Source organism: Cheilinus undulatus, linkage group 15 (assembly GCF_018320785.1).
Source record: "Cheilinus undulatus linkage group 15, ASM1832078v1, whole genome shotgun sequence".
NCBI lineage: Eukaryota > Metazoa > Chordata > Actinopteri > Labriformes > Labridae > Cheilinus > Cheilinus undulatus.
In genome coordinates, this window is record NC_054879.1 from 37,108,120 (window position 1) to 37,133,830 (window position 25,711).

General features: G+C 39.2%; 1 protein-coding gene across 2 annotated transcripts; it reads left to right on the top strand.

The window, feature by feature from the left end:
- The first annotated feature begins 418 nt into the window (after positions 1–418).
- Positions 419–25,176, top strand: LOC121522754 (immunoglobulin-like domain-containing receptor 2). Of its 2 annotated transcripts, XM_041807393.1 has the most exons (9): positions 419–759; positions 7,184–7,513; positions 9,923–10,042; positions 16,682–16,738; positions 19,689–19,835; positions 19,929–20,090; positions 21,290–21,491; positions 22,262–22,928; positions 24,590–25,176. In XM_041807393.1, exons 1-9 carry the CDS (start codon positions 720–722, stop codon positions 24,623–24,625), a joined length of 1,761 nt encoding a protein of 586 aa, XP_041663327.1. In that variant the 5' UTR covers positions 419–719; the 3' UTR covers positions 24,626–25,176. The 2 variants fall into 2 exon arrangements, with proteins under 2 accessions (XP_041663327.1, XP_041663328.1); XM_041807394.1 differs by lacking the exon at positions 16,682–16,738.
- Positions 25,177–25,711: the final 535 nt, after the last annotated feature.

The window sequence follows — 25,711 nt, forward strand, 5'->3', positions numbered from 1 at the left end:
AACAAAAGAGAAACAGAAAGGGCAAGGCATCACTTTCTACTTTAGATTCCATACTAACATACATGTTTAGCTCAGATGGCATCATTATTAATACTCTATTACAAGGACACAACTCCATTAAGGGAAATGTAAGAATATGTATCAGGATAGATCAAATGTCTAATTCCTGTTCAAATCTCCGCCTTAAAAACTACAAAAAAAAAAAAACGCATTTATTGATAATTTGTTTTTATTTATAGGCTAAATGATTTTACAGCATGATTTTAATTATAACAATATGTTTTAAAAATGTATAATTAAGTAAAAGATCTGAATACATTACCCACCACAAAATTCCTGAAAACCCAGTCCACTCTGACCTGGATTCATCATGGAGCTGCCCCCCCTCCTCTCTCAACCTTCAAGCCGTGCAGACCTCTCTATGTGCCCGGTAGATACTGCCGCTACCCCTGCTAGTGGAAAACAAAGTAAACTAAAGTCCAGAGTATAACATACGGAAGTAGTTGCTCTTGACTTGTTTTTTTCTGATTCATAATGATAGAAACAGTGAGTATTTTGGAGCAGCAGTAGTTTTTTATTCCAGGCTCACCTCTGTTTGAAGTGGTACAGTCCCGTTAGTCGCAGCAGTCTGGAGCTCTGTTAGCAGCAGTGGTTAGCGGACGACGAGAAATCACCAACATGCGGATAAAGTGAACTTTCCTTCAAAAACGGACTGTATAATGAACTTTTACCTGCTGGCTTTTTTACTGGGAGCCTCTGGTAAGTCTTATTAACTTTATTTAAACGCATATTCTTGAATAAAATGTGTCATATTTACGACAACAGCGCAACAGGTTGATCTAGTGTAAACTTAGTGATTATAGGAGGCACCGTACATGAACACAGAAAACATAGGTAATATGTCTGATTCAGTATGTAATTCGAGCAAAAAAGCTACTTCAACCTGTTTTTAAGTAACAAATAAACCAAAAGATAGCTTGCCATTGCTGTAACAAACTCTTACTTAGGTTTTTTTTGTCATCACCAGGCTCCTATATCTCCTATAGCCCGTGATAATTATTTTTCCCCTGGCGCTACGTTTCTACGTAACAAAAGCACAATTTCACGTTTTCGGTACAAAAATTGACTGTTGACTGCAGTCAAAGGCAAATACGCAGAAATTAACCGATTAATTGAGTGGCAAACCAGCTATCTGTTTTGATATTCGACTCACGATTTTTAAGCATTTTTCAATCACCAATCCCATGGTTTGGAAATATGAAGATGTGTTTTTATCCTTAATGGCAGGCTACCAGTTTATTAATGTATTTATTCTATGATTTATTGATAAGAAATTAAAAGCAAAAAAAAGGGGTTTTTTTTTTAGCGTTTTACCCCAGCTGTGGGAATGAAGTCTGGCATTTTTAACCATTATCTGACAATTTATTCAAAGCATACATTTATTCTGGGTTGTGCAGGACATTTTTAAGAGATTTTAAAAGTAAGCATCAGTGCTATATTGTACCGATACTATTAATTGTTTATTTATAACTAAATTTTGTAGCTACAAATTGCATATTAGGGCCCAATACTTAGAGGCAAAAAAGCCCCTCTCTTATCACAAACTTTCTGTGTGTTTAGTTAAATCTTTATCAGAAACTGAGGCTATATTCAGCCCTATCATTGTTGTATTTGTTGGGCTTAATGAGTCAATGTGAAGGAATGTAAGGCACAGTAAAAGCAGGAAATGTGACAGCTCCAGAGGAAAAGAAGTCAGACCGTGTTCAGGAAACCTGCAGCGTCCTGCAGCAGAACTTTGACCTGTGAAACATCACTGACCACTGTTATTTTAATAAAAACCGGCCTAATCTCACAGGGAGATGTGAATGCAGGTGGAGGAGGTGACTATCTGTTCTCTGTGCAACCTGTTCATTAAAATACAGTGAGTCACACTTGATGCAGACTCCTGCATATAAACAGTAGTTAACAGCCTCTTTTTATCTTGTGAATACTTTCTGTAGTTTTGTTTGTTTGTCCTCACCTCAAACTGAGGGTATTCATGGAGCAACGGTTTGGTTTAAATCTCTAACAGTTTATTGGTCTGTTTCCAGCCAGCTGGAAGAAAGCAGGGGCTCTCATTGGTCGGGAGTTTGTGACCCCCCTCTCCTCCACAAGTTGGACAGAGGTGGGGGGCTTTAGTGCAACCCTAACAATGGACTGGTCCATGAAAAAAGGAAACAAAGGGGCATCTAGAGCTCTGTGGAGGGAGGAATTCAGGAGCTCCTCCTCTTGTTGTCTCATCCTGTAAAAATCATAGGATGTAATCTCCAAAATAATGATTCCAAAAATTCAGATTAAGCGGAATAAGATAACGTGACTTCTTTTGATTCAGATAACCATGGCTTATGTTTAGGACTGTTTCAAAGATGTAGACAAGTTTCCCCAAGATCCAGTATCACAAATTTGATTATTTGCTGCTTTTGTCTGTTTATATTAAATGAAATTATGTTGGGACTCAAGTGAGTAAGTTATAAATTTGTTTTGAAGTTATACTAAAAAAATCTCAAATTTATCCCACTAAGAATGTTTAAAAAAACTATTTTCTTCTTTATTTTACTATTTAATTGTTGAATAGTTGCCATAAAGTATACCTTACTGCTCCCAACTATCGACAAAAACATTAATTTATCATTTTAAGATTTTTTTTTCTCACAGAAAAAAACAAGTCCCCAGTTTTAGGTTCTGACATTTGAATATTTAATGCTGTAAATTGAACATTTCTGCAGTTTTAGTCTTAAATAATGTCTCACTGAAGCTGTGGGAAACAGTAAATAGCTTATTTCAACATTTTTTTTTACACTTTAAGCGCATTTAATCTATATTACCATCTGCATATCTGTCAGATATGAAGTCCTATTTCTTAATTAGTGACTTTTAAACAAAAATCATCTTGCAGTCCTAAAGGTGGTCTGAAAATAAACAGACATGGAAATAGGACAGGAAAAAAGGAAATATTTGAGATAAAGTAATAAACAGTCCACTGCGGCTTTTGTTTTGATTTCCTGTCTTCTGGGAAACGTTTAGAGGGAGTTCCTGCCCCACCTAGACTTAATATGACTCTCAGTAAGCACCCACGACTTCGTCTGCACCCTCCATCCCCTCCCTGTGTGATGACAACCCCCTGCCTCTCCACAGGCCTCCCCCACATACAAACGCATGCATACACACACACAGGAATTTGACCTATCTGACCCCAGCACAGAGCAGCAGAGGAGCCCCCCTACACACAACTTATCTCTGTTCCCCACTTTAATAAGATGCGAAATGTCTCCCAGGTGTAGTCCTCCATCTGGACAAAGAGGAGGCACAGCTGTTTGTTCTTTGATCAAGATATGCATCCGCTGCCTTTTAATAACCTGGTTTTTGTCTGCAAACAGACGCTGCTTACTGGGCTCTGCTAAAATTAAAATAACGTGGCTGCGACTACATTTATGTAAAACATGGTTGAAATAACTAAAATTTTCATCTGAAACAAAACCTGATAAAAACGTTACTACCCCAGTTCCAAAAAAAATTTGGGGCGCCGTGTAAAATGCAAAAAAAACCCAGAATGCAATGATTTGCAAATCTCATAAACCAACATTTGATTCAGATAGAACATAGACAACGTATCAGATGCTGAAAATGAGACATTTCTCCATTTTATGAAAAATATTGGCTCAAAAAGCAGGGACGGACCACAAAAGGCTGGAAAGTAAGTGGTAATAATGAAGAACAGCTGGAGGAGCATTTTTCAACAAGTCAGTAACCTGACTGGGTAGAAATGGAGCATTTTAGAGAGGCAGAGTCTCTCAGAAGTAAGGACAGACAGAGGAAACTGCGTCTAAACTAGAGGTGGGAGAAAAAAATAGATTCTAAGATGCATCAAGATGTGATGGAAGATTCTGAATTGATTTATAAATGTCCAATAATTGATAATTATTGATTATTGAAATATTTGATACTGTGGAATAGCAGGAACAAAAAGATGGAACTCTGACATGCAGCGTGTAACAGCAAGATTTGGATTACCAGTTGTTCATCTGTGAAAAAGGACATTTTATGTTTGTTATTTCCTATATGTTACGGAAAGGAAGCTGCTACGTTTGGTTTGGTGCAGTTGTAACTTTCCGGTTTACACACATCTCCTATTAGAGCAGTGGTTCCCAAAGTGGGGGTCGGGACTCCCAGTGGGGTCGCGAGACAGTGAAGGGGGGTCGCGGGATGCTGTCCAAAAAACAGAGTGAACTGTAATAAGATTCAAAAGTCCTAAGTTTTATTATTTATTGAAAAAAATGTTGTTAAAATGAGTAAAATTTAAAATAAAAACATAGTTATTAAGTGATATTTGTGATTAAATGTAAGTAAAAGTTATAAAAACTACCTAAAATACAAGTTTTGTGCATAATGCTTTGTGCAACATTGTGAACTTTATCCCCATCTAGGGAAGGTGGGGGTCCTCATTTCTGACACCGTTATTTTGGGGCTCAAGGGCTTAAAAGTTTGGGAACCCCTGTGTTAGAGGATAGTGGAAACTTAATTAATCTCTTCTCTTTTTTTTTTTAAACAAAAATGTCATGTTTTTATTATGTTTGACACTGAGAACAACAGAAATGTAAGAAAAAAAACAAATGCAGCAAAATACATCAATAAACGATCAAGAATCGAATCGTAGCCCTATGAATCCTGATTGAATCGAATCGTGAGGTTCCTGAAGATTCCCACCCCTAGTCTAAATATTGTGGAACAGTTTCAGGAACATGTTCCTCAATGTAAAATTGCAAAGAGTTTGAATATTCCACCATTTAGAGTACATAATACCATCAAAAGATTCTGAGGATCTGGAGAAATCAAGGAACAAGGCCAAAGCTCAATGTTGGATGCTTGTGATCTTCAGGCCCTCAGGCAGCACTGCATTAAAAACAGGCGTGATTCTGAATGTGAAATCACTGCATGGGCTCAAGAAGACTTCTAGAAATAATTTTCTGTTACACAGCATCAAAAATGCAAGTCAAAGCTGTATCATGCAAAGAAGAAGCCATATGTCAACATGATCCTGAAACACCGCTGCCATCTCTGGGCCAAAGTTTGATCAAATGAGGCAAAATGGAAAACTGTTCTGTGGTCAGATAAATCAAAATTTGAAATTCTCTTTTTTAAAGATTATTTTGGGCTTTTTGCCTTTAATTGATTGGACAGCAGAAGAGAGACATGAAACATGGGGAGAGAGAGTCAGGGAAGACATACACTAAACTTTCATTGGGAAGTGATCCATGTTGAGGACTACAGCCTCATTTTACCGTCACCCGCTCTGCCCACTGAGCTAAACTAGTGGCCTAAAATTTGAAATTATTTTTGGAAAGTGCATACAGCTTGTCCTGTTGACTAAAGAGGAGAGGGACCATCTAGCTAGTTATCAGTGCACAGTTCAAAAGCCTGCATCTCTGATAGTATGGGGTTGCATTAGTGCCTATGGCATGGGCAGCTTATCAATGCTGAAAAGTATATAGAGGTTTTAGAGCAACATATGCTCCCATCCAGACAGTGTTAATTTTGTCAACTGAAACTATGACCAAAAATGTTTGTTGACACACTTTTTCCATGAGAAAGACCTAAACTAGACTAGACTAGACTAGCTAAAAAAGATCTTTGATTACTAAAATAGTTTTTGTCAAGATGACTAAACTAGATGAATGTAATTTAGTTTTCATTTGACATTCAAATTCCATGATATTTCTCCACTGTGGGTAAATCTGTCAAAATACATGGCATCTGTATCTGTTCTGCCTCTCAGCTGTAGAAAGCAGGGACCCCAGGTTTGGCAGAACACACTACCATGATTCTGTACCAGATTTAGGCAAGAAAATAAATGCTTGGACTAAAAGTAAAGACTGAAATGTGAGGACTTTTTAAATGGCAATTAAACTAAAGACTAAGAATGAGATTTAAATAAAAAAAACAGCTTCAAAATTAACTGCATTCAGATAACACCTCTTTCAGGAAGACCTTTCATATTTCAGCAAAGCAATGCTAAAACACATACCGCATGCATCACAACAACATTGCTTCAAAGTAGGGGAGTCTGGGTGCTGAACTGACTTGCCTGTAGTCCAGACTTTTCACCAAAAGAAAATATTTTCAAAAAATGAAAAATCCAGCAAAGAAAACCCAGGACTGTTGAGCAGCTAGAATCATACATCAGACAAGAATGGGACAACATTCCTCTCCTAAAACTCCAGCAACAGTCTCCTCACTTCTCAGATATTTGGTAAACATAGCTCTGTTCCTGCTTTTTGGGGAAGTGTTGCTGTTATCAAATTTGACATAAGCTCATATTTTTCATGAAATGGTAAAAAAAAATCTATGTTTCAACATCTGATATGCTGTTTATGTTAAATTGTGAATAAAATATGGATTTATGACATTTACAAATCATTGCAATCTGTTTTTATTTACATTTTACGCAGTGTCCCAACTTTTCTGGAATTGGGGTTGTAGTTAGTCAACAGAAAAATAAATCACAGAGTTTATACATCCAAGAAAACAATCTGAAAATGTAGATCATGAATCTGAAGATTGGCTGTGATTGTTGAACTTATTTTGATCTTGTCCCTAGTTGGATCTAACGAGAGAGAAAAGCTGCTAAAAAGTAGGGGTGTGAATCTGTTCTGAATGTCCTGTGTGATTAGATTCTGATTCTGGGGTTCAGGATCCGATTAGAATCAATTTTCAATCCACATCGATTCCTTTTTCACCATCATTTTTGACACAAAGAAGAGCTGATTTCAGGATCAACTCAAGTCTGTTGTGCAAAAAGGAACTGTGAACTATTGACTGAGATTAAAAAAAAACATTAAATGTTCAAGATAATGCAGCTTTTAGCCTATATTTTCTTTATATATTTTTTTTTCATCAGCTGATTACAGCAGCGTAAATAAAAAAGAGGCATCTTGAAGCTGAAAAGGTGCCTGGTTTGTTAAGTGTTGGGGAAGTATTGAACCTGGTATTTTTAAGTGTGGTACTTTGCTCATATTTATACTCATTGTTGTTTGACTCTGTACAGTTGACAATGTGTCCAGGACTCAGACAAAACATATCTCTGTATTTCTGTCCATTTTGCCCCTGTAATTTATCCTCTTCTTTCCCTCCCTCTTTTGTGTGTCAGCATGTGTGTGTGATGGCGTGCACGTCACAGTGCGGGAGAAGCAGCGCTTGGCGATGCTCTTCCAGCCGGTGGTCCTCCCCTGTCAGTACCAGACGGCCTCCACTCAGACCCCGGTGGTTCAGTGGTGGTACAAGTCCTACTGCCGAGACCGCACGCGAGAGTCCTTCAGCCTGCCGGAGAGTCTCGCCATCCAGGCCTCGGAGCTGGGCACATCGTCCCACTTGGAATGCTCTGATAACGGGCGCACAGTGCGGGTTGTGGCGTCGGCACAGGGAGCCTCCATGACGTTGGCCGAACACTACAAAGGCAGAGACATCGCCATCATAAACAGTAAAGTCCCCCCCTTTTTTTTTTTTTTACAGTTTAGAAGAAAGAGAGCACCCGTTTGACCTCTGCTCTGCTGCTTTGTGTTTCCTTTCTTTAAATACACCTCCTTTGTCTTTGTCTCACAATAGAGAAGCACACACATGACCCAGCTCCTATTTGTGCATGACCCCCTGTGAAACCTCGAGTCTTATCAGAGTAGAACAGCCGTCTTCTATCCAAATGTATCAATCAAACACACCACATTCAACAATGTCCTCCTGAGTCATGTATCAGGCTTAACAGAGAAGATAAACAAAAGTCATCTGACAACATACTGAACCTATGGGGTAATTCCACTTTTACTCCACTGTAGTTTTTCATTCAAACACGTATTTAAGCGTTAGTTTCATACATGATTAACTAGATCTGCCTGGTCAAGCAGAAGGGCTTAGGTTGGTTTCTGTAGCAGCCTGATTCATAGAAATCTTATAAGAAAGGGCTGACCATGAGGCCCAATAACTTTGGCCTTTGACTCAAGGATAGAATCTGGAGGTCAGAGTGAACATCTGAAGAGAATCCCTCAAAGCATTCTTCAAATCTTGCATTCACAACTAAAGAGTAAACATGTGGCCAGTTGACCTTGACCTCCACAGTCTTTTCATCTTTATGGTCAGAGTGGACAGTTTTGCTACGACTGGAGAAAATCCTCCAAAGTTTCACGAGGTATCTCACGTTCACAAGAAGAGTCTGGATGGACTCAATGTCAACTCAATGACTCAGCTGTTGCTCACGCAAAGGAATTAAACTTAGTTAAAAGCTTTAATTTTGCTGGCGTCAGGCCAAAACCTCCTATCTCCAGGATCACCACTTTTCAGGGAATGAAAAAAATGCTGTACTTTTCCAAATAATGTCACACTGAATGGTCAGAGTCAGCATCTTTTTGGCACTCTTCATTGCTTTAAAATTTGTAAAAAAACACTGACTGAGGGGAGCAGGTGGCCTAGTGGTTAAAGGCGCTCCCCATGTAAGCCAGCCTGAGGCCCTTTACTGCATGTCTCTCCCTCTCCCTGTTTCCAACTCTATCCACTGTCCTTCTCTATCTAATAAAGGCACAAAAATGCCCCAAAATAAATCTTAAAAAAAACAAACAAAAAACCACTGACTGATGTAAAGGGTGACGTTTAGTTGTAATTTATGTAAAAATAATTAAAATCAGGAAAAATGGAGATATGAGGTTTGGGCCTGACACCAGCCATATGTAAATAGATATAAAATTTTAGTGTAAAGGGATTTTAATCAGGTTTGTGTATCAAACCTGTGATGCCTTAAGCTCTTAAGCTTTTAAGGGGGTTATTTTACAAACTGGAAAAAATACTGGTGCCTTTATGTGACTCACTAAATCAAGTGGAAATCATTAAGTACAGATGACCTAGTGATTAAGGTGTGCCCAATGTATGCAGGTAGCCCAGGTTCAAGTTCAGCCAGTGTCCCACATGTCTTTTCCCCACCCTCTCATTCCTGTTTCAGACTCTATCCACTGTCCTCCTCTAACAAGACTAGGTCAAAACCTAGTATATGGCTGACTGCAACTAACTGGGACATCCATTGAAATGCCTCACTGACATGTGAGATTTTTGTGATGATTCATTCTCCTCTCCTGATCTTCCACTGCCAGCTGAAAAGAAGACCAGGAGAGCTGCATCTATTCCCTGAGAGGGGCGGAGTCAGACAGCTCATTAACATTTAAAGCCACAGACATAGAAACAGTTCATTCTGAGCAGGGCTGAAACAGAGAGTTTTTAGATGTGCAAAAATCCAATACTGGAGTGTCTTTTCAGCAACAGACTTCACAGGCATGTTTTAGGGACCTCTGAGACAAATATAAACTTATCTATAAAGGGTAAAATATGTCCCCTTTAAGGTTCCTACTGGTATGACACTGGAACTATCATTCTTACTTTTGAAAAGTCAATATTGTGCTTTACTATATTTCAGATACATGGATGCATATCATCATATAACACACAATAGATATAGTAAAATTAAGACCACAGCACACTGGTATGGATGAAATCCCTACAAGGAATAAAGTCACTGTAGTTTTCAAGTACTATAAACCATTATCTATTGTTTCCACAATAGCAACAACACTGTAGTGTTAGTGTGGGTTGAGATAGAGAAATCAAGAATATATTATTACACTCTTAAATCCAAACATGACATATCAGAGCTAGAATTTAAAGAAAACAAAACAAAGATCTATTTGTTCATGACTGTAGAACAGTAAATGGCTCCCGTCCTCAAAACAGGCAAACAGGCTTATTTTAGTCAGTTTTTCTGACTTTTAACTCTGTCCAGCTTTCTGAGCATGATGTACTATTCAATCCCAGACCTTTTTGAGCACAAACAGCCTTGTTTCCTGTCTCTCTACAGAAGCAGACCTGCGTATCGGCGAGCTTCAGTGGGGCGACAGTGGAGTGTACTACTGTAAAGTTGTCATTGCTGATGATCTGGAGGGGAAAAATGAGGCCTACCTGGAGTTACTGGTGCTTGGTATGTAAGTTTTAGCTTAAAATAAATAAAAGATAAACTTAAAAGTAACTATGGTCTTATTTGGGCTCAAGCTTCCTTTCAGATGTTAGTGAAGGGTTTAAATAGGGTCTCTAAAGTGTTTTCCGACAACCTCCATGAGAACAGCCACGCGGCCTTTCTCTCTTACACAATATATCCACTTTGCATTGATGTGAACCTGTCTCCTGTAGATACAGCTTCATTCAGGATGATCTGTTAGCTGCACAGGCTGTGTCATCAGCTTTTATGTTTCGTTTTGTTACTGTCTCCTGTCAATGAAATGTGATGTCCATTCAATAAGAGAGGATGTGGAGGGCTTTTGTTGCCAAAGCCACTCCTTAAGCCATTGTCATGGCAACCAAGAGGAGGCTAGGGTATGTTAATGGTAGCTGCTGGTGTGGACATAAAGAGGGGGAAATAAAGAGAGAAGCTACAAACCAGGCTAAACTCTCACTACAATGAGGCTCAAACATGAACCTGAAACAGTTTATTCTTTTAACTTTGACTAAACTCGATGCGGTTGTAGTTTCAAAGTCAGCTCATCCATACAGTCTTCCTCTGCTGAGCGTTAATCTGATTATGGTCAGCTCACAGGAGAGACGAGGGGGGCTTATATGTGTCAGAATAACAAGACCACTCTGAGGTTAAGTGCTAGATTATTAGCAGTGTAGAGACTGGGATTAGGTTAATGTGTTTGTGCAAGATTGTTTCCCTTCATGTTTTAATGCTTGGCCAAGAATTAGATTAAAATGTCACTTAAACTCCTACAGTGCATTGGTTCAGTATCAGAGTACCAACAGTAGCTGATTAGATTAGCTTAGCAATTTGATTAGGATGGTAAAAAGCATTTTGTCTTTCTCAAAAAAATGACCAAATAGCCGAAGTTTGACAATGTTGCATCTGTTGTGTTCCCACATACACCATATTGCCAAAAGTATTCACTCACCTGCCTTGACTCGCATATGAACTTAAGTGACATCCCATTCTTAATCCATAGGGTTAAATATAACATCAGTCCACCTTTGGAGCTGTAACAGCTTCAACTCTGGTGATGTATGGCTTGGATACAGCTGCTCGGCTATGGAAACCCATTCCATGAAGCTCTCTACGCACTGTTCTTGAGCTAATCTGAAGGGCACATGAAGTTTGGAGGTCTGTAGCGATTGACTCTGAAGAAAGTTGGCCACTTCTGCGCACTATCTGCCTCAGCATCCGCTGACCCTGCTCCATCATTTTACTTTTTGAAATTTGGCCTACCGCTTCATGGCTGAGTTGCTGTCATTCCCAGTTGCTTCTACTTTGTTATAATACCACTGACAGTTGACTGTGGAATATTTAGGAGCCAGGAAATTTCACGACTGGACTTGCTGCACAGGTGGCATCCTATCATAGTACCACGCTGGAATTCACTGAGCTCCTGAGAGCGACCCATTCTTTTACAAATATTTGCAGGAACAGTCTGCATGCCTGCTTGATTTTAAACACCTGTGGCCATGGTAGTGATTGGAACACCTGATTTCAATTATTTGGATGGGTGAGTGAATACTTAATAAAATAAAACAGTTTTGTTCCCCCCAAAGAAGGAGTTAAAAAAGTTAAGAACTTGAGAAAAACATCCAAAAATACTTCTAGATGGAAAAACAGAGTAAAATAAAAAGTACCTGTCTGTTTAGGCCACATCATGAACTTAATAGCCCATTGAAACCTCCCACTGCATATTTATTTTTAAATGCGGGTCAAACTGCATCCAAATGAGATAGAGCAATAATTATTTTTGCATATTAGACTGGAGGAGTAACACCAACATATCACACATTCAGTTGGTCCCAGAGTACTGTTTCCTTCCAGAAATATCCTTCCTTCTTTTGTAGAAATGTAGTAAACAGCACACACATCAAAAACAATATACTCAATTATAATCCAGACAACAGCCTTTCACAGTCCTGCCTACTTTACGTGACGTTTGTCTGCATGACCCTATCGTGTTGTTTTCTTGCAGGTCACAAGTCTCACTTGTTATTGTTTTATCATGGTCTTCTGCAAACATATGTAGGCTCAGAAGTATCTGGCACACTTAGAGTTTGATTGCATTACTGTAAATAGTTTGTTTTTATAAACATGCTGTCTTTTTGCAAATTGAGCACAATTTCATTTTATTTTAATTTTTGCCTTCTACGGAAGGTCATAAAGGGTTAAACCACTCCGTGACCCTCTTTTGGGTCACTCTTCTGGATCTTAGTGAGGCATGTTTTACAAACACTGTTGTGTTATCCTCCTCTTGAACGCTGATTAACTTTACCAGTGATGCTGTGTTGTAAGAAGTGCTTTAGCCTCTCAGCGCTGAGGCTTCTTCTTCTCTGGTGCTTAACAGCAGGTCACGTACCACAGCGCCTCCTACTGTTTTGGAATGTGTAGTGAGAAAGAAAACAAACGGCTATATTACTGGAGGATTTAATTGGTTAATATTTCATTATCAGGATCATAAAAATATTTGAAATATATGCAGTGTCGGCCTGTAATTTATCGGGGCTGATAATTATATTGCATTCATCATTTTGTGTGAGGGATGGGCGCTGGGGCTGTGTGATCATGGCAATAAATAATAATCAGGTTTATTTTGCTTGGGGATGAGGGAATGAAGATTTTGAAACACATTACTCAATGATTTTACATCAGCATCACATGTATTTATCAAACCTGGACACTCTTAAAACTGAAAAACAAGCAATAAAATAATGGAAAACCATGAAAAATGATGCTGTATAATAACAATGAAGAAACAAAAAAAAAAGCTTTTATGGCCAAAATATCACAATAAACACTGAAGCATTTAACACGATAAAACCTACAGACAAACCAAGAAGCACAGGAATCATATACTCATAATTATCAAGTTTTCATGATTGTGGGAAGCCAAAATCGTGACATAATTGAAACTCAGTTAACTGAGTAACTAACGGACGCTGCCATCACAAAAAGATTGTATTGCTCCAGCAATACAATCTGTTATTTCAGTGATTGAAAGTATTGATAAGTATTAAAAAACGTGTATTTTATAACACAAGTCCATGTTAGAGGAGGAAAACATCAAAAAATCAAAAATTGCATGCAATCTCACAGGCTAAACACTGTATGAACTGCACATAAACATTGGCACCATTTTGGAAGTGAAAATTACCAATATATTTACACAAAGTAGGAAATTACTGAATATCTTGTGCCCATGCCTTTTATTTTTGTTGCTGTGACACTGAGACAGGTATCTATATCATTTGATTTGTGCTAGTTAAAACATTGGGCTGTGTGGACAACCCTATCCTATGCTAAGCTAACTGGCTGCAGTGCCATAGAGACTAACAGAGGCCTAAATCTTCTCACAAATGTCTGAGCCAAAATTTTCCAATATTTTAAGCATTCCTTTACACAAGTTGTGATGTTTCCTCACTCACTATCTCCTTCATCTCTGGTTTAATTTTTCTTTTCCCTCCCTCCGCTGTCCTCTTTGTCTTGCGAAATCTTCCCTTGGACTCCTCCACTTCTCACTCCTGCATCTCTCACTTTCCCTCTCAGCGCTGCATAGCTCCTTGGCTCTCTCAGGTTACTCAGTGTTACTGAGCTTTATGGTATGTTGATGAGTGTGCCAGGTCAGGGAAGCAGGATTACTTTTTTTATCAGGTGGGGAGGGTGCACTGTGGTTTTCTCACTCCATGGTAACTGTCTACTCAGCAGTTTGTGGAGCCGGTGGGTGATTAGTCTATCCCTGCAGTCAGACAGATCAGTGCCTCTTTACTGTAATTATAGTCCTCTTTACACCTCACCATCAACACTAATGATAACATGAGCACCTGCAGTTGGATCTCAGTCACTCACACCTGCTCCAGTCATTTTATCCATCACTATTTTACAGTTAAGTTTGTTAGTAACCAGGATGTTTAGTTTCTATTTTTGACCTGTTTATCTTCTACATAAAGCACAAAGAGCTACTGTTTCACCAACATACATCCTGTGTGACCTTTTTCCTATGAGTTCCCATGGCAAATGGTAGCCCCAGAATTGTTATGTGCCCCAGTTTCCAAAGCCCTCCTCCCTCACACTTAACCCCACATACTGCCTCATGGGGTCATCCCAGTAGTAATGAGTTGTAACAGAAATGAAATGTAGTACAGTCAGCCTCCAGCTAAGATTAGATTCAAAGTAAAGAGTGCTATGAACTCTGCCCTCTAACGTACATGTCTTATGTTCATGCTCAGGGGCAAGTATTTTTAAAAACACTTAGAAAGTCTGTGATATAATTTTCAAGTAGCAACAACTCTGGACTACAAAACATATTTGATTTGTGTATGAACAAATGTCTACTAAAAGCTAGCAGCTCTGTGTGACTGAAGTGAAACATGTTTGATTTTTGAGCTATGGTATTCTACAATATGATGGGATACAATGCAATACAAAGATTCACATACACACATGGGCAAAGCCTGAATATTACAGGGGACAAACAGGGACAGTAATGACATGGTATTCAAATGCATGTACTGACAAATGGAGTTGCAGCTTTAACAGCCTCCACTCTTTTTGGAAAGCTCCCACAAGATTTTGGGGTGTCTTTGTGGGAATTTGTGCACATTAATTCTATAGAGCATTCTAAAGGTCAGGCACTGATGTTGGACGAGAAGGCCAGGCTCACAATCTCCATTCCAGTTCATCCCAAAGGTACTAGATGGGGTCGAGGCCAGGGCTCAAACTCATCAAACCGTGTCTTTATAGTCCTTGCTTCGTGCACTGGGGCACAGTCATGTTGGAAAAGAAAAGAGCCTTCCTCAGACTGTTGTCACAAAGTTGGAAGTATAGCATTGTCAAAAAGTTTTCTGTCTGCTGAAGCATTGAGATTGACCTTCACAGGAGATAAGGGGCCTAGCCCAAACCCTCAAAAACAGCCCCATACCATTATCCCTCCTCCACCAAACTTCACAGTTGGCACAACGCAGTCAGGCAGGCATCTGCCAAACCCAGACTTACCCAAATGATTTCCAGAGAATCATGATTCATCACTCTACAGAACGTCTCCACTGCTCCACAGTCCAGTGTTGTTGTGCTTTACACAACTCCATCCGATGCTTGGCAATGGACTTGGTGATGTGAGGTTTGCATGCAGCTGCTCAGCCATGGAAGTCCAGGTCATGAAGCTCCTGCTGCACAGTTTTTGTGCAAACATGAATACCAGTAGATGTTCAGAACTCTAGCTATGGAATCAACAGAGCGTTGGCAACTTTTATGCACCATACACCATAGCAGTCCCTGACCTTGCCCTGTGATGGTCTTCCACTTCGTGGCTGAGTTGCTGTTCTTCCTAAACGCTTTCACTTTCTAATAACATCACCTACAGTTGACTGTGGAACATCTCCATATATAATGGAGACTGAATGGCTAGGTGCTTGAGTTCATACACCTGAATTCAATAATTAACAGGTGTGGCAGCAGCCAAATACTTGCTAAACTTGCTAGCATGCTAATATTAGCACTGAGAATAATGTATGGCTGTAGCTAGGGGAACATACTTGTAAATATTTGAGGTCAAAAAAATGTTTAGAAATGACCCCACCCTCCCTGTAGTGTGCACCAATCGAGACATAGGCTTTTCATGCTAATTTGTTTGGGGTTTTTTGTTTTTTTCTCAGCAGGCTGTACATTTTTCACTTTTCACATTTGGTGGACTATGATTTTGTGCCAAATTTTCCTTGTGTATATAACATTTGAGGCACTGAAACAATTTCTCTTCAAGATATAGAGGATGAAAAACACCTGAATTTATCTAGTTTTATGTTACCACAATAATCTACAGTTTTTATATTGAAAATCACTGCTTATGCTTGCATGAAGAACCTTTTCAAGACAAACAGTTAAGCTAGTTTCCAAAATAAAAGTCAAGAGAATGTAAAGGCGAATTTTACAGTGTTTTGGGTGAATTAAAGTTAAATTTTGGAGCCCAGTTAGTCCAAGATGTGCTGTGAGATGTGCATATTTTTACTCAACAGACTACCGTTCACATTTAGTTTTAAAATTTCCATTTAATATTTAACCTAAAACTGTACATCTTAACCTTAGGGTGGTACTAATGGAAAAGTGAGGAAGGTTCATCCTCTGGGATAAAGACATTTTGAACCTGTTGGTATGAAATGCACGGAAACTTAAGTTTACTATCTACTGTGTTGTCGAACTAATGCCTAATAAAGGTCGTGTGCTGAATTTTTGCCAGGCAGTAAATCTACCCACAAGTTAGACAGTGTGCAGACGTTTGCACATACTTTGGGCTTTACTGGATACTCTTGTAAGCACCTGTCCTGTGAAATAGATGTTAGAAGTTTTTCTCCTGTAGTTGAGGTATTTCAGCCTGGATCTTTCTTACAACATCTGCTGTGGCTAAATTTCCTTCTTCATCATCATAGCATCATATGGGATTGTGGTATACAGTATATATTTATATATATAGCTCTTCAATCAGTGCATGACCATTAAATAATCACTCTGCTACCAAATCCTCTAATTTGCCTCACCTTGGACCTTTTGACTCTTGCTTCCTGCTTCCTCTGCCGGCCTTCAACTCTACTCTCCCTCTCTCTGCAGGCCGGAAGGGTGGGCCCGACGATATCCTGCCTGAGTTTGATCTGGAGATTATGCCAGGTACAGCTACTCACCTGCACTTTGTCGCACTGCCTGGCATCTTCTGGCTTCCTTACATTTAATTCTCACTGACCAATCAGAGCTTTCCTTGACTTACATGTATACTGTGCATATACATGAACAAGTGTTATCAAAAACCAGAACGCTTTTAAAGCCTTTAAAAGACAAAAATCACATCTCTTAGTTCTTTTCCCTCACTTCTGCTGATGACTTAGATTCCTACAGAGGATATAACAGCGCTACAGCGAATGGTAATAAGGAGCTTTGTTTTGGACACACCCGGAGGAAAAGTGTTGTTAGAGTTTGGATGCTTTACAGATGTGATGAGGGATAAGAGTCACTAAGATATTCCAAGAGTTTGTTTCTAGTTTCCTGTTTTGCATCTCTCTGGTCTCTGGATGCATCACTGACAGTGAGACATAAACATGTGCTTCATTTCAAAGGAAAGGCTCGGTTTATTACTGCTGAGGCCTTTTTGGGGGTTCAGAGGTTGATCTTAAATAACTGTCTTGGAGGTATATCCTAAAACAAGTGAATCATTGTTTTAAGAATTATATTTAGGTCTTTTCCTTTTATTTGGAGAGGCTAGGACAAAAGTGTTGGACTTTTTAAACCTGGACGTCCTGCTTGGAAGAAAGGGTGCGAATGAACTGCTAGGCCAATTGTGCCCCCTAAAGCATGTGCTGTAATTGGTCATTGAAAAAAAATATTTTCAAGTTGAAGTAGAATCGAAAGATCTGTAAACGTTAATGAATGTAGACAACCAGCAGTTTTACGGTGAGTCTTTTTTCTCTCAAGGGTGATAGACTTTACAGTGTTACCTCATCTTTTGAGCTTCATTTCCACCAAGGAGCCTAGTTCAGTTGGGCTCAGTTTGGTATGATGTTATTTGCATTTTGACTGTCAGAAGTTTGGAAAGGAACCAAAATAACTGATCTGTCCCATCCTACTCTCCAACACCATTTGGTCTGGGTACCACATGCACCTATTCAACCCTTAGGAGTCAACCTAGACTCACCATTGATTGGTTGAAAGAATTCTCACTTTCCATGTGACAGTGGTAATATTGAACAAACACAAAACATGCGATCATCTTTTTTCACCTCATTTTGACATAGACACTTTTAATACCCTCAGATGGTGTAAAATAATTTTTTACACTCAGAGTGCAAGTTGCCAAAAACTGACGCCATACAAAGTCATAGTTTCATACAAAGTTTTAGGAATTTTGTTCTGTCAATTCCAGATCAAGTGCAAAAGCCCTGATGTTTGTAATGTTAAAAAACACAATATTTTTCATGTAACACATGCAAATTGAAAGTCCTTGAAGGTGATTATCTCAATCATGAATATATTAATAATGAACAACAACTTTTTAAGCCTTTTTCCTTTTAAATCTTTATAAATTGTTGGCCAAAATTGGTATACATGAATAGCAGTAAACAAAAAAAAGGAAAAGTATAAATAATTTTTTTTCCATCAGTTTCCCAAAAGATCAGACCTCCTCATAACTGTTATCTATTTATTATTTTTTAGGAATTTGACCCTGTCAATTCTAGCTTTAGTACTAAAAACCTGATTTTTGTACTGAAAAAAAAACACAAAAAATTAAATATTTTTGATATACTACATGCAAAATGAATTTCCTTGAAGGGGATTATCACAGCCATGAATATGTTAGTAATGAGCAACAATTTTTATTTTTATGCATTATTTCTTTATTTTAATAACTAAGGGATCATAAATTGTGATTTTAATGGGCTTCAATGGAGCATTTTGGTCACACACACTCAGAGTATATATCCAAAATGTAAAAAGGTTATTATTGACACCTTACAGGTATCCAAATTTTAAGATTCTACCGAAAAAAAAACTTCAGCATCAATGAAGCAAAATAATAAAAAGCAAAAATACAAAAAAATGACCAAAAAGCCAAAAATGGCCTTAAACACTCTCCCAAAGGTTAAAGAAACAGAAATATACTATTCAACAAAAAGCTTGTGGGGTTATCTAGATTGAAACGGTTGGTCAATTCAAGTTATGAGATGTGATGATATGTTGTTTATGAGTTTATGTGAATGATGAGTCACCTTTTATTCCATTTTCATTGTTCAGCAGACATTAAAATCCAAAACAAAACCAATTACTGTGGAGCCAATTGTCTGTTTTATGGACCTGAGCCAAATGAGTTAGATCTCCAAAAAGAGATGGAGTATCATTTATCTCAGGGTGTCTGGACACTGGCTGTGGAAATGAAAGCAATATCACGCTTTATTGCACAAAACTGTGCCAAACTATACTAAACCAAACCAGACTGCTTAGTGGAACGCACCTTTAGTCTAACCTGTGACCTCAAATTTTCTTATGATTATTCAAAGAGATTTGGGACAGAATTTTATACTTTTCTCAGCTCTACAAATTTATCAGTACATTTGGCATGCCCTGCTTGCTTTTATTTTTTCACCGTGTATAGAAATCAACATTTTATGACATATAAATATGTATTTACTTGTAGTGTTTGAAACCTTGCTGTGCTTAGTTATGCTTCTCACCCAAACTCATGAAAAGGGGGCCAGTATTACTTCTTAACTGTGCTGACAAATATAGAAAATACAGAAAACATGACCACCTTGGTGTTTGTTAGAATTAAGATGGATGTTGGATGGACAATATTCACTGTCTCAAAACTTCTTCTGGTACATGATAAAACATCCACTGCAGTGTTTACCTTTGAAATGAAGGGGTTTGAAAAATAATTGTGTAACATTAGGTGTAGAATAGATTATATTTTAAGGTCGAAAATATCAGATCAGAAAAAGTCTTACTGTTGCATCTCTGACATGAACGTTTTATCCGTAGATTATTTCAGCTAACTTCTCATGTTAAATTTAATCTAACCATGCTGCACAAAGATAGAAAATGAACGTGTGTGTTTGTGTTTACATTGCAGAGTGGGCGTTTGTGGGCTCTGTTGTCCTCGGCAGCATCCTGTTCTTGCTGTTGGTGGGAATCTGCTGGTGCCAGTGTTGTCCTCACTCCTGCTGCTGCTACGTCCGCTGCTGCTGCTGCCCTGAGACTTGCTGCTGTCCACGACACTGTGAGAAAACGACATGGAGAAAAAAGTAACTATTTGTTAAAAATATTATCAGTTTTCCTCTGTATAAAAATCCTTTTTGCTTCTACAACACAGTATATGAGGCAGGGAAGATGGCAAAAAGGGGGCCACCTGCTCAGGTTCCCGTGTATCCGTACTACATTCCTGGTGTTCCCTCTGTGGTTCCTCTTGCACCTTCATCCCATGTGGAGCCAAAAATTGCTTCAATCCCATCAGTGGAGAATAACCTGGCTGGAGGTGAGTGCCACATAAGATTTCTCAGGCAAGTGAAAAAAATCTTAGGTTATTTTCTAAATGTTATGTGGCTTTCGTTGTCTTGTGTATTTATGTATGAAGAACAGGGGGGAAAGGACCTTAAACTTTCCTATCTGTTAAGACTGAAAGTTGAACAATTAGAATTAAAAATTAGATTTTCTTTGGTCCACTGGCAACATGTGAAAAAAAGTTGTTGTAGTAATCATTTTGGCCACTAGGGGATGAAGTACACCAATGCCCCATTCACAATAATAGAGGAGAAAAAGCAAAACTCACCAGGAAGATTGTCATGCTTTTAATCACCATTTAGAAAATACATGAAGTGAAAAAGAGGGGGTAGGGTAGAAAATAACATTTTGAGTGATTTTGAGGCAAATCTCAATATTTACTTCAACCTTCAGAGGCTGAAGTGTACTAAGAAATTATTTTTCTAAATAGAACTGACAGTATATATGCTTTCTTGATGGTTTAATATCTATTAATACTATTTTTAAGTAGGTAGTAATGCAATTTAGTTCTCCTGGTGAAAATATCTCAACCCTGACACTGATTTCATTCATCGTCACCCATGCTCACATCACAAATCATCACCCATGTGCATGCTTCTTATCTGATACTAATATTAACATTTTTGGGACAAGCTGTTTGTTTTTGTTTCACTTCCATGTACATCATCTTGTGTTTGTCCTTGCATGGTCGTGTCGCTCCGTGTGTATGTGTTGTATTTGTGCCTCTGTGTGCGTGCACGTGTGTCCACATCCACAGTGCGCAGTGGTTATCGACTGAAAACCAGTCCCATCCAGGACTCAATGAAAGTTCTGTACTACGTAGAGAAGGAGCTGGCTCAGCTTCCCTCTGTCAGGACGTCTGCACGCCAACGTAAGCCTGCACAGATTAGAGACGGTGACTGTGATCTGTATGGTCGTGTGTCAGTGTTTAAGTGTTCCTCTTTAATGTGCATGGTGTGTGTTTAATAAAGTGGAGCTAGATTCAATCTAACCCCTACATCCATTTCATAACATGTGTCACCCCACAGAAAATGTTCCCTAATACATACATAGCTTTTCCAGCAGACTTCATCTTAGTCCAAAGTAGTGTCCAGTAGGCATTTACAGAAAACTTACCCAGAAGTAAACTCCAAACTGGTTCAACTGAACCTCCTGATGTGTCGGTCCAAACAGCTAGCAGCCTTTCAGAGCTGAGCTCTCTTCACGATGGAGGGACCACAGACTTCAGACACACCTATCAGACGGTCCAGATGAAGGCGCTCCCACCCATTGCAGACCTTGATGACCGGCCGGTGATGAGAGCTCCTCCACCTGCACAGAGTCGAAGGCCCAGACGGGACAGACTCAACCTCTCAGACGATGAGCTGGACAGAAGGTAAATAAAGTGGAAAATATTTTTGACCTTATCAGACCCATTTAGTACAAACACAACAGACCGTAGGCATGAGAGTAAGAGTGCCCTGTGTTTGTCTCAATATGTCTGCTCCGTGATTGACTGGCAGCCAGTCTAGGGTGTACCCCGCCTTTCACGCAATGGGATTGGCTCTAGCACTCCATGAACCCAAATGGAATGAGAGATGTAAATAATGGATGGATGGATTGATGTTAAATTAACCAAAATACATTTAAATGAGCTATTTATTAAGTGTTTTATCATGATTTTAGTGCATGTGTGCAAATCTGATTTTGACAACCTAATCCCCCCCTTGATATCTTCTCCCTCCAAAGAGTCAGGAGAGTGAATGGTTTAACTGCTAAAAGACAGCAAAACATATTTTTTGTCAAATAAAACTATTTAAATGTGTAAATAACAAATTCATCTACAAGATAAGATATTATTCTTTTGCCACAAGGGGGCACCAAAGTCAACACAAACCGAAAGTTACTCACAGGAGCTTTAAACCCTCTCATAACAGGCACAGTCCACGCAGACCTCCTACATACTGCCTACATTTTCTTTAGTCTGCACAGATTTTTCATCCCCTTGATTCAGGACCAAGTGTAAGATCTGAGCCTTCTAAGTATGGGCCATTCATCTCTTAATGTGACTCATCTTAATTTAACAAGAACCAATCTTGTAAAGGAACTCTGGAAAGTGTATTATTGTCAGATAATCTCCACATCACTTTGTCTCCCTCCTTGTAGGTGGAACCCTCGTTCAGAGCACCTGCAGAGAAAAACACTGAGCAGAAGAGAACGCGCTGGCTCCCTGGACGAGCTGGAGGAATTCGCCCAGGCTTTCGGCTCGCGTGGTCGGCGGGCCGAACCTTTTGAGAGACACTATGATCGGGATTACAGCCCTCCCAGGCGATTTTACAGAGATGAAGACGATGGATGGCGCCGTCGAAGCCCTTCACCTCTACCACAGAAAAGAAGGGACACATGGGACAGCGATCGACCCTCTCGACTGCCCACAAACAAAGGATATGACAACACCTTCCTCAACAATGTGCTGGAGAGCAAGGCAAGGGGGCGGGGAGGGGACAGAGGTGGTGCTAGACCAGACGAGGACAGTGACACTCCTTCTAAAGGCAGCTCCAGAGGAAAAGGCAGTGATAGTTACTACAGTCGCTCGCCGAGCAACCGTCCAGAGGAGGAGGATGGTTTGCCTCCATACTCTGAGTGGGAGGCCGAGCGGTACCGCAGGGCCGACCAAACCACAGACCGGTACCGCACCGCAGAGCCTCCTCGATCAGAGCGATACAGGACCACTGAACCCGCCATGAAGCCGTTCTCTTACACTCGCCCCAACCAGGGCATGTCCCAAACTCTACAGGGGGGGAGAGAGGAGAGAGAGAAGAGCCGAAACCTGGTGAGTTACTTATAGCAGGAAAAAGGACTTCCTTCCTCTGCTGCTCTTCAGGAAAGAGCCTCTTAATCCTGTGAATAGTCACAGGATGAGTCCTTCCATATTCTATATTGTCCTTTTGTCACAAATCCACTGAAAAGTCCAAAACCAGTGAATTCTTAAGTGATGTGATATGTGACTCATAGCTCTGTGCCAGAGTTTTCTATTGTTTAAATTATACTACTGTAATAAATCAGACTGTTGCATACTTGTAGTATCAATACAGGAAGATATTTATCCTACCAATACACAAACTACTATATATACATCTATAGAAAGCACAAAGACACAGAGTTTCTGATGATAAAAAAAATGAATGGACATTCAAACACCTTGCACATACAACCCCATATTCTAAAAAGCTGGGAAGGTTCAAAGGATTGCAAAAAGGAAGAAGCTACACTCAACTGGACAAAATGTCTAGGAGTACAAATGGCAGTTAACATGTTTAATCAGTGAGAGGGTTATGTGAGGGTCCTAGGAAAATTTTCTGCCCTGTAAGGGGTCCCTAGCCCCAAAAAGTTTGAGAACCCCTGTGCTAAAGGTGTTTCTGAACTGATGTCTTGCTTGTCACAAGTCCAAGGTAGTTCAATAAAGCCTGAATTTTAGTGAGACTGCAGGAATCGCACACGAAATATTAAATTCTAGTAAGTCTGACACTCATAATGCAGGAAATGCCTTTAAGTTTACAGCGCCCCTCTAGGAAGCACAGCAAACATTTGAATGGTTGAATATAGAACAAATTGGTCCAAAATTAAAAGTCCAAGGTTGTAAAAAATTAGCCTCAGTTTGAATCATTCATTCACCATCCCTTGCTTATTAAATAGGCTTTAAGTTGAATACTTTAAGACTTGATTATTATATTATACCTTGTTAAATAATACTGCCTGTGAAAATAGGGTGGCTAGCATAAAATGTTTGTGGCTGGTAGATTTTTTAATTCACTAGCCACAGTGGCATGTATATGAAAAAGTGAAATTTCAACTCTGGACTAAAACTTTGTTGAGTGAAAATGACTAAAACGTGACTAAAAATAAAAATTCTGCATTGAAATTCAAAATAGTTGCAAAAATTAACACTAGTATATAAACTATGTTATTTGGGGCTTTTAAATCATCACATTCTTTTATATTAATTTAAAAAAAGGGCCAACTTTTTTGAAAATGGGGTTGTATTTCTGTTTACACTTTCAATTTTGGCCTTTTCATGTGATTTACTGACAAAAGAATAAGACAGAATTATGCTCGCTCTGTGCTTTGAAATCTGAAAATCATGAACAGTATTAATTGAAGTATGTTTGTTACCGGTGCAATGTAAATACAATTTTTCTGGTCTTAACACTGAATCATTATGATTTAAATCTGCTATGATTTATCTACTGTAGGTAGATGAAAATGTTACTGATTTGCTTTTTGTCATTATGAAATGCACGTATGTACTTGCGACTCTCACAGTGCTTCGCTTCTTCACTGATTTTCTTGTTGGAATCAGTCAGTCACAGTCGTGAAAACTAACACAGCTTGAGCTGCACCATTTCCTTAAAGTGCCATAATCCACCAGGCTGCACTAACCTAGCATGAGTACAAAGTCTCTAACGTGTGGCTCTCGGTGTATTTCTTTAACAGAGCACTGCACTGAGCAGGGACTCTCTCATAGTGTGACACGGTTTGCCAGCCTCGACCCGCTCAGCACTGCCAGTCTGCTCATTTAAACCGTCCTGTTGCTACGCAGGAGAGGCTAACTGTTCTGCCATCAGCCACATGAAGTCTGAGACATCAAACTGATATTTCTGCAGCTGAAAATGCTCAAATTAATGTGCACGGAGCAGCATGTGCAACCGTTTCTGTCATTGCAGGATGGTATCGCTCACTTGCATGGATTGTACATGAGTATTTATGCATGTGTAGTCTGCAGATGTTATGTATGTTGACTGCACCAGTTTCAGAGTGACTGGATTCATGCCACTTAAACCAGTGCCAAGATGTTTTTACTTATAATCTGCCTTTTTAAAATGGTCTCTTTTTTTAACATTAACTGGAACACAACAGTCTTATTTACTTACTCCTTTCACTGCAACTCAGGTTCACTGTGTAATTTTTGTGTTTGTTTTTGATACCTTTCTGTATATCCGTACTGTACCTGGAATTTGTTTTAATTGCACTGCCTTAAATGCTTTTTGAATAATAAAAGCTCTAAGAAGTCTTCACCATTATACAGGATGTATTTTTTCAGTTAACAAAGAAGTCCAATCTCAGACTAAAGCTTACACATGAATCTTTAAAATAGGAAAATAACAAAGGGAGGTGCTTTCCTCACATAATCAGTTAATGGTGCAGCGTACTGGTTAGTGCCTTCTGTGCAGAGTTTGCATGTTCAACCAGTGTGGGTTCTCTCTGTGTTATCTGGTTTCTTCCTGCAGTTCAGTATGCTCTCTAGGTTCACTGGTGGCTCTAAATTGCCCGTAGATGTGAGTGTGAGCGTGTCTGGTTGTTGTCTCTGCATGTTAGCTCTCTGATTGGCAACCAGCCCAGTGAGTATACCCTCCCTCTCACCCACAACCCTGAATGGTACAGGCCTATGTTTCCATGAGGTACTATAGATGGGCAGTGAGAGGTCATTTACAATCAGCCCTGCCCACAAAACTGAATGGGCCCCTACAAAAAAAAAAAAAATGCCAAATCAACCCATATAAACCCTTTTTTTTTTTTTTAGTTGTAACCAATTTTTGCCAGTTATCACCCCTTTTT